Source organism: Capra hircus, chromosome 22 (genome assembly GCF_001704415.2).
Source record: "Capra hircus breed San Clemente chromosome 22, ASM170441v1, whole genome shotgun sequence".
NCBI lineage: Eukaryota > Metazoa > Chordata > Mammalia > Artiodactyla > Bovidae > Capra > Capra hircus.
In genome coordinates this window covers 56,156,650-56,165,938 of record NC_030829.1, presented here as the reverse complement: position 1 = coordinate 56,165,938, position 9,289 = coordinate 56,156,650, and the positions used below count along the sequence as shown (strand labels likewise).

The following is a 9,289-nucleotide window of genomic DNA, read 5'->3' as shown; positions in this document are numbered from 1 at the left end:
TTTTTAAAGCTAAAAATTGTTTACTTTTCTCTCCTCACTTTGCTGTGCTCATTAATTCTAGAACTGGTGTTGGTGGGGTTTTGTTTAAATTGTGTATGTTTCTGTCCTAGTTCTTACTCCTGATATATATGTGTGGTTATTTCTCCTTCCTAAAAGGAAAAAAACTTAAGCCGCTTTTAATTTGGGGCTGGTCTTCTAGTGACGGTTCCTGGGGCTCAGTGATCTTTAGCCTCGGCTCAGGCCCAGAGCCAACTGGGGGGCAGGCAGGGCTGGGGGTCTCTGTGGTATTTGCTGATCCCAAGTCAAGGACAGTGGCGAGGAAGAGTCCAGGGTTATACCAGCCCGGAGCAGTCTGCATTTCCTCATCTGCATAACAGGGTTGATGGTACATGTTTGTCAAAGTGTTGAGTGAGTTGCTCAGTTGTATCCGACTCTGCGCGACCCCCTGGACTGTAGCCTGCCAGGCTCCTCTGTCCATGAGATTCTCCAGGCAAGCATACTGGAGTGGGTTGCCATGCCCGTCTCCAGGGGGTCTTCCCTACAGAGGGATTGAGCCCAGATCTCCTGCATTGCAGGTGGATTCTTTACTATCTGAGCCCCGGGGGAAGCCTGTGCATATTTGTCAAGACTGATGACAAACTCAGGATAAGCATGTAAACATCCAGTCTCTTTCAGGGTGGTCAGCTTGGAGCTCCCCACGCAGCTTGGGGGCCACTGTGGACACGCGGCCGGAGGAAGCACACTGGTGTGGCGCCCTCCCTGTCCCAAGACCTGGGAGAGTCCCCGCCTGTGCTGAGAGTCTGTTTCTACATCTGTCAAATGGGGACACATTCTCCTCACGGCCTGTTACACGGGTAAGCAGGTTAGGGGCAGCGGTAGGTGACACACAGCTGCTGTGACCTCGTCCTGGCGGCCAGTGGGCACGGGCGTGGTTACCCCGCAGAGCTGCTCAGAAGCAAGAGTCAGTGTCTGCCTGCCCCTCGCTAAGGGGGCTGGGCGGGGTCCTAAGCCAGGCTCCCCGCCCTCCTTTCTGCTACAAGCACGGCCACCTCAGGATAAAGGCTGGAGCTCACGGCAGGTTTTTCCATCAGGCTTTTATTATAAAGAAGGTTCCAGAGCGTCCTGGCCTCCCCCTCCAGCCCCGCCCCCGTGGGCCACAGCCCGTCCAGGCACTGACCAGGCCAGCCCCAGGCGGCCGCTTGCAACAGAAGAGAAAGGGCGATGATCTCGGGGATCGGGTTTGGGGGCGGGGCGTCTCTGCCGGTCCGCCTGCCCCTGGAACAGTCATTTCCAGTGTTGCGCTGGGAGCCCCGGGGGGGCCCCTCCCGGGGCCTCCGCACTAGCTGCAGCTATTCACAGTTGGCGCGTGATAAGTTTCTTTAATATATAAAAGCTTCTTTTTAAAAAACAACAAAAAAGTGGTGCTATCTTTAGAAACACTTCCAGCAAGATCACGTAGCCCAGCTACAGCCTTGGTGCAACTCAACCCCCTTCCCCCACCCCCTCCCGCCCCTGCCCCCCCGGGACGGCCCCCCCGGGACGGCCCCCCCGGCCTCAGCCTGGCTCCCAGGACAGCGGGGAGCCTCCCGCAGGCCGTGGACGCTGCCCGCTCCGCTGGTGTCCGCTGGAGCCGCTGGAAGCCGGGAACGGGCCAGGCTCCTCCACAGGCAAGTGGAGATGGCGGGGGTGGGCAACGTCTTGGTGGTGGAAGCAGAAGCGAACCGAGGGCTGGGTCACGGGGCCTCCCTCTCCGCCAGGCAGGATGAGGTAGCGTTTCTGGCTGTGGCCTGGGGCCCAGGCGGCCCTCCTTGCCCGTCGGCGGCCTCGGCGGCACTGGGCCGGGACAGAGCGAGTTAGGGGCGGCACTGTCCAGGCTGTGCTGGGTGGACGGCGTTCAAGGCCTCAGCCTGGAGCTGGGGTCTGAGGGCAGGTGGGAGGGGCCGGCGCCTGAGGGGCCGGGCCGGGGGCTCCTCTGCTGGGCTCAGAAAAAGCCCCTGGTGCACGTCCTTTCCCAGCCGGCGTCGGAGGCACGCGGGGCGGGGGCGGGGGGGCGCCCGCCCGCCGCCGCCCCCCGCTCAGGCCTCGCTGTAGCACTCGTAGATGTTGTCCTCCATGAGGGCCACCACCTGCTCGAACTTGTGCTGCAGCTGCGTCCTCCGCGCCGTGGGGTTCGCCTCCAGGGCGCTCACGATCTGGGGTGGTGGAGGGCGAGTAGTTGGCAGAGGAGCTAGTTCAGGGCCCAGGACACCCCCGCCCGGCCCCACCACACATCTGTGGGGAGCACACACACACACACACGCACGCGCACACGTGGCCTGGATTCCCGCTGCTAGCAGCCACGCCCACAGCACAGTCCACTGTCCTGGGGCCCGGAGTACCTGAGCCCCCCGCTCCCCCCCGGTTTCCATGAGCGGCTGGGAAGGGCTGACGTGGGGCAGGGGGTGCCCCGGGCCTCACGCTGGGGGCTGCTCACCTGCGGGCGATACCTCTTGGCGTATTTGTAGATCTCTGCCATGGCCACGTTGGTGTTGAACTCATTCTGGTATTTCTGTGAGGAAAGACGGGCCGGGAGTTGGACTGTGGTGGAGACTCCGCGGTCCGAGCCAGGCCCAGCCCAGTCAAGACCTGCTGCTTGTACACAGCCCCACGCCGCCCCCAGCTCTGACGGTCGAGTCCTGCCCACCACCCCCGTCCTCCCGGCGAGGTCCCAGTGGGGCCGGCAGCACCCGCGACTCCTCGGCCAGGTGTGCGTTCATCTCCTGCTCGCTGAGCGGGGTCATGTCATGGATCTGCTTGTAGTAGCGCTGCACGATCTTCCGGTACTCAGGGATCTCCTTGGCGTAGAGCAGCTTGTTGGTTGGTGAGTCCTGGGTGGGTGGACAGGAGCCAGGGAGTAAGACGCCGGGTGGAGACAGCAGGCTCTTCCTGGGCCGGCCCGTGTCGACACCACCGCACACACGGGGCCACCCCTGAGCCAGCATCCGCGCTGCAGGCTCTACACCGGGGCGCCCCACTCCTCTCCTCTCCGCCCCGTTTTCTGCACGACTCTCAGGGTGACGACCTCACGGGGGACCTACTTGGAGGGGAAAGTGCACGGGCTCGTGCCAGCTCTTGGACAGGCAGGCTATTTAGTTTGCGACCTTGCTGAGGGTTATGGGTCTCGGTGGCTAAGATTTCTGGAAGCCTGACTGCTGTCTCAGTGGAATATTTCCCAGCACGTGTTTCCTACTCCCGAGAGCGAAGCGTGCCAAGTACGCTCCTGGTTCTTTGTCTGTCACGGGTGTCCTGCTCTCCCAGATAGCCTGTGAGAGGTGATGGCGTTTTCTGCCATTTTTGTGGTCTGTCTCTGAAAGTCACGGGCTAAAGGCAGGGCCAGGTCTAACTCCCATCTCATGAACACTCACAGCCCCTCGGCCTGGAATGCCAGGCTCTCTCAGGCCTGCTGCGCCCTCTCCCTACAGTCCGCTCTCTCTCCGGTCTCCTCCTGCGGCTCTTGACCATCAGGGCTGTCGCCTGGAGCCCGGCTGGTTGCCGACACTGTATCAGACCACCTGGGCTTTCCACGCCCACCTGGCTTCTCCCCGCCTGGCTCTAGGGCCTGAAGATTTGGGAGCTGGTGCTGGGCACAGCTGAGGCAGCTGCAGCCCTGGAGTTTGTGACTGTGGGTGCCCGTTTCCGGGAGAACCCCCATTTGATGACCCCATTCACCCTACATTCGAGCTCCTCCGGTTCCCTCCCAGAAAGTCCGCCGTCCCTGCAGCACTGGGCGGCCCGCCCACAGCAGCTGACCTTGCCCAGCTGCAGGTCGGAGATGGAGCAGGCGTCAATGAAGGCCTGAGCGATGACCGAGAGGCAGGCGTCAATGTGATCCGTCTTCTCGATGTCAAAGACAAACTGCGGGTTTTTCAGGATGTTCACCCAGAAGCGCAGAGGAAGACTGGGGGACAGAGGGAGGCAGTGGCATGAGCCCCGCCTGAGGGTGGGTCGCGGAGGAGGCGGTCACTGGTGGGGGCTCGGCCAGGGAGGCCAGCAGGCCCAGAGGACAGGCTGGCTTTGCTCCTGAGGCCAGCGGAGACTGGATGGAAGCTCTGGGAACCTCGGTGTCTCCTCCACAAAACGGGGTTGGTGACTGTCCCTAGCCGGTAGGGGGTGGGGAGGGGCGGCAGAGAGGCCTGAGTTGGAGAGAGAGTCAGGCTGAACTTTTCAACAACTTCCTGTTAGGGGTTTGGGTCTCTGAAAAGCTAACACATGCCTCCAAGGAGGGATGTGATGGAAGCAGGCACGTCTCTGGGAGCCTCACCGTGCTTGTCTGCAAAATGGAGCCGACAGTGCCCACCCAAGGGGGCGGGGGGAGAGGGACGACAGGGCAAAACTTAGACAATGCTCACTTCTAGTTAATCCTTACAATTAAGGAGGGTTCCTTTTACTGCCCTGGTTTTCCAGCTGGGGGAAACTAAAGCTCAGAGAAGTCTCTTGTTATTAGCTTGGAATGGCATAAGGGACCGAACCCAGGCTCTGAACCCCAACCCCACTGTTGCCTGCGTGATCCAGTGAAGCAGCCCTGCCCCTTACCGGACCCCCTGAGGGCCCCCCACCTGTTGGTCTTCCAGATGTGCAGTGTGTCGGGGTCTGAGATGCCCCTCTTCTCGGCTTGCTCTTCTAGGAAGTCAAAGAAGTACTTGACGGCCAGTGGGGGCTTGTCTTCCCGGATGCTCAGGATGGCCTTGAACAGGTCATCCAGAAACTTCTGCAGCGTGCCCTGCAGGGGAGTGAGTGGCGGCCATCAGCCCAGGAACACATGGGGGCGGGAGGGGGTTGGTGACAGGCACCTCTGGCAGCTGTGGGGAGCCCGTGGTGCTGGGGCTGAGCAGTGCTGGGTGAACGGGAAGCTGTGTGGCCCCAGGCTGGCCTCCTACGTGCTCTGGGCCTCAGTTTTCCTGTCTGTGAAATGGGTTGGTGAAACCCACGGCACAGGAGTGTCGGAAGGACTTGGACACAGAGCAGGGAATTGGTGGGCTGGGGTGTGGGCTCTCTGCCTCTAGCCATGTGGCCTTGGGGACGTTTCTGGGCCACTACTGCCCTCTCTGTCACTCCAGCGAACAGAGAAGTCGTTGCCGGCGCCCTTCAGGCTGGGGGTGCCGCTGGCCCCGCAGGGGAAGAGCTGTCCCCCGCTCCCCCAGTGTGTGGTCCCAGTTGACCCCCGGGAGTGAGGACATGCGGGGGGCGGGCCCACCTTGGTGGAGAGCAGGCGGGTCAGGTAGATCTCCGGGAGCACCTTCTTGCGGTGGCTCTGCCGGTGGGACTTCTTGGGCTCTGCTAGCTCGTCTGTGGGCAGCACCTGGGAGGCCCAGGCTGGGTCAGTGCTGGCGCCGGGCACCACCCTCAGCCGCCCCTGGGAGGCCCTACCCGGCCCCCGCCGGTGCCTGGCTTTGCACACTCCCCAGCCCAGCCTTCCCCAGGCCTGGGAGCACGGCCTCCAGAGGCCCAGGGTGGCAGGAGGCCAAGTCCACTCCCAGTGAGGGGCGGGCACCCCGAGGGCCAGAGGCAGGGCACTCACCAAGTGGAAATACTTCTCCGTGTCCAAGTCTTTCACTGCGAGAGGGAAACACACACACGATAAATAAACAAGAGCCAGGAGCAGGCGGGGAGAGAGCGAGCAAACGAGAAATGGAGGCAAAAAGCTGGAGAAAGAAACCCAGTGAGATGGGCACAGCCAAATAGACGTGTGGAGAGGAGACGAGAAATGCACAGAAAGACAGTGGAGAGTGAGAGCTAGAGACACGCATGGAAGGAGGCCCAGACAGAAAGACAGAGGCGTTGAGAGAGACAGAAAGGCGTCCACAGGGGACAGGAGAAGCAGGGAGATGATCACAGATGGACACGGGGCAGCTCCCCACGAGGGCCCACTGCGCCGAGCCCAGACCTCACCAGCTGCTGGAAGGGACCCCAAGGCCTCCAGGAACCTAGGACCCCCAAGCTTGGGGCATCTGAAGGTAGGGATGCGGGGGTGAGGCAGGGACACAGCCTGAACCCCAATGGCCTGGCGCCTGCTCAGACCTCTTACAACCACCTCCCTGCTCCTGGGGCCCCTCTCGGCTGCCTGCAGGAACCCAGCGCCGAGGAGGCCTGGCCACAGGCCCCGCCCGAGCAGCACTGCGGTGGGGCGCCGCGCCCGGCCCGGCCCTGCCCCTGGAAGCCTCAGTTACCCACCCCCTGCCGGGGCTACTCAGGAGGGCCCGGCCCCCTGTCCGCCCGCACTACCTCGGCCCAGGGTGTTGTCCTTCTTGTCTGTGAGGCTCATGGCCAGGGAGGCGCCTTCGGGGATCTGATAGGGAGAGAGGCTGCGGTCAGAAGGCGGAGGTCAGGGAGGGTGGCGCAGCAGGGCGGGCGGGGCTGGGGCCCACCTTATAGTGGGCCAGCGTGTTGAGCTTCTTGCGGCCGTCCTCCACCACCGAGGTGTCGTCCAAGTCCCGCAGTATGTAGCTCTGGGTGCTCGAGGCGAACCACTCTGGGGGTGGGGGACCGGGGGTGAGGGCCGGGGTGCCCCCCCACGGGGAGAGAAGCGGGGGTCCCCCCAGAGCTCTCTGAGCCTCTACTCCTGCATCTGGAAGGCCGGGTGGGGGGGCCAGAGCGGGGGCACGGAGCCGCGGCTCCACACAGCCATCCGCGGGGCGGTCACCAGCTGGCCGGGCCTTCATCACCTGCGGCGAACTCCCCACGGGGCCCCAACATCAGCTCCTGGCTGATGGGCACCGTCTCCACATCCCTAGAGCCCCAGACAGCACACACGTGACTGAGCGGGGCCCATCGGCCGCCTTCCCACCCAGCCCACCTAGGTCCACGTCCTCGGCACGCGGCCACTGGGAGTAGGGCACGTTCTTGCAGAAGGCTTCCAGAATCTTCTCCTTCACCTGCGTCAGCGTGTCCGTGTCCATGGCGCGCACGCTCAGCGAGTCCATGCCGCAGCCCTGGAAGGACACGTTCAGGTTCTGCAGGAGAGAGAGAGGGGGCTCAGCAGCTGTCCACCGACCGGACAGGCAGACAGCCTGCGGGCAGGGGTGTCAGGAGCGAAGCTGGGAGCTCCTCCACCCCCCGAGCCAGCTCACCCGGGGCTTGGCCTCGATGTTTTCCCGCAGCAGCCACTCCTCGTTGAGCGTGTAGCGGGCTTTGCCTGTGATGGCGTCGATGGAGCCCTTGTTGATTTGCTGCTTGATGGCGCACAGAAGCAGGAAGAAGGGCTCCCCCACCGTCTCCTGGGGGCGGGGGGGCAGTCAGAGACTGAAGCCAGCTGCCCACTCTCCAGACTCCAGCCCCGAGCCTGTGGCCCCCACCTGGACCCCTGCATACCCGCTTCCACCAACCCCCCAGCAGCTGCCTGCTTCCCGCCTTCCTTTTGATCTTGGTGCCGCTCAGCCCTCCCACCCCCACACCCAGGGCGTCTCCCTGGACTCCCAGCTCAGACATCGCCCAACCTGGGCGGCTGCATTCATTTTTATCGCACTGGCAACCTTTCCAGGTAGCAGTAGCATCCTCACAGCCGAGGCTCAGAGAGGGCAAGCAAGCTGCTCAAGGTCACCCAGCAGGGAGGCGGCAGAGCTGGACTCAAAGGCATGCCAGGGAGGGCTCGGGGGCTGAGAGAGTGTCTTCCTGACACGGCCTCTGTTCCCAGGGTAGCTCTGAGCCTTGATTCCCCCACCCGTATAACGGACCCTGTGGGTCAGCCCCTTTCCCACATGTGCGCAGAGACCACAGTCACTGGTCCTGGCAGAGATGGCAGGAAGATAAAAGGAAGTGAGATCTCCGGGACAGGGGTACGGCTGCCTGGCGCCCTCACCCGCAGGCAGCTGTACATGCAGATGGACATCCAGTTGGTGAGCATCTTCTCAACCACGGACTCTGTGCGCCGCAGCATCAGCTTGGGGTTCTTGGCGGCCGAGGCATCGATGAGGTCCACCAGCAGCTCCTTCATGATGCCTGTGTAGTACTCGAGCTTGCCGTGGAGCGCAATGGTCAGCAGGGAGGCCAGGCTGCACCTGTGGGCAGGCGTGGGAGTGGGGGGTCAGCCACACTGTGAGGCCCCGGGACCCCGAGGACCATAGTGCGGGGTCTCCAGTGCCCCCCTTGTCACTGGATGAGGCAGGTGCAGCAGAAATCTCCCTGGAGAAAAGCCTACCCTCCCTGCTGCTTAACCACCATACCCACGAGCCCCGTCCTGGGCAGGCAGGACCAGGAAGGGGCAGAATGGGGAGGCGGGCCAAGGCCTCAGGGCCTGACTCTGGGGAGATGCCAGCCGCCCCAAGGACACGGGGCCCTGCAAACTGCCCCAGCCTTGGATCCAGCCTGGCAGACCCAGGACGCGTTATCCTTCCCCAGAGCCCGCACTGCAGCCTGACCTGTCCCGCACCGCGAAGTCCTTCTGCTGCTCCAGCGCATGGACAAAGACGATGAGAAAGTGCTTGTTGTTGAGCAGCGAGGAGAACAGGCTGATGCCTTCTTCCATGTTGGGCCGGCAGCTCTCAGGGATCTGTGGGGGCAAGCGGTGAGGGATGTCGACAGGGTCCCAGGTCTGATCACTCAGGATGCCCAGAGTGGGACCTTGGATGCTTCCCGGGATGGCGAGCTCATTACCCCTTAGTGGGAAATGCCTAACTCGCTGTGACCAGGAACAGTGGCTCAGCTGAGCTAGAAAGGGGGGCTCAGGCGAGGTTGCCCACCCCATATCCCTGTGTGGGGACCCCTCTCCCATTCTCTAGGCAGCAGGGGGAGAGAGATGTCCAGGGGGACCCAACCCTTTCCCCTCTCTGGTCTGGGACTCAGTATGTAGAATACCCTGAATGGCCACTTGACTACCTGCTGGGATGGAGAGCTCACTACCTTACAATGGCAAGTTCCTCCCAACTTCCCAAGATTAAGATCAACGGATCAGATGAACTAGAAAGCAGGGCCCAGAAAGAGGTGGGGGTGCCCCAAGGCAGCCCCTTGTGTGTGTGTGTACGGGTGGGGGGCTACTCACCTTCCACTCTCCCAGCAGCGGGTGGGTCTCCTGCACTGGGGAGCTGCCCTGGGAGTTGAGGGTCTGGGAGGGGAGCACGTAACGCTCTTCATAGAGGGAGGAGCACTGTGGAGCAGACCCCCAGCGTCTCAGTAGGGCTGCGTACCCCCCGACCCACGCAGGTGCTGCCCCACAAATGCGCAAGCCCACGCGACAGGAAGAGGCAGTGGGCCACACCCAGGGGCCACAGGACTCCAGAGGAGAGGGGAGGGGAGTCCCAGGGGGGCTTCCTGGAGG

General features: G+C 62.9%; 1 protein-coding gene across 1 annotated transcript in view; it reads right to left on the bottom strand.

Annotated features, from left to right (window-relative positions):
• Nucleotides 1,075–9,289, bottom strand: part of PLXND1 (plexin D1) — a 48,370-nt gene continuing 40,155 nt past the window's right edge. Inside the window, 14 exon segments of the mRNA XM_018067223.1 lie at nt 1,075–2,192; nt 2,474–2,548; nt 2,727–2,867; nt 3,790–3,937; nt 4,596–4,759; nt 5,234–5,338; nt 5,558–5,592; nt 6,262–6,325; nt 6,405–6,508; nt 6,833–6,989; nt 7,107–7,253; nt 7,835–8,033; nt 8,394–8,524; nt 9,014–9,118. Coding sequence (XP_017922712.1) covers nt 2,076–2,192; nt 2,474–2,548; nt 2,727–2,867; nt 3,790–3,937; nt 4,596–4,759; nt 5,234–5,338; nt 5,558–5,592; nt 6,262–6,325; nt 6,405–6,508; nt 6,833–6,989; nt 7,107–7,253; nt 7,835–8,033; nt 8,394–8,524; nt 9,014–9,118 — 1,692 coding nt within the window. The 3' untranslated portion in view covers nt 1,075–2,075.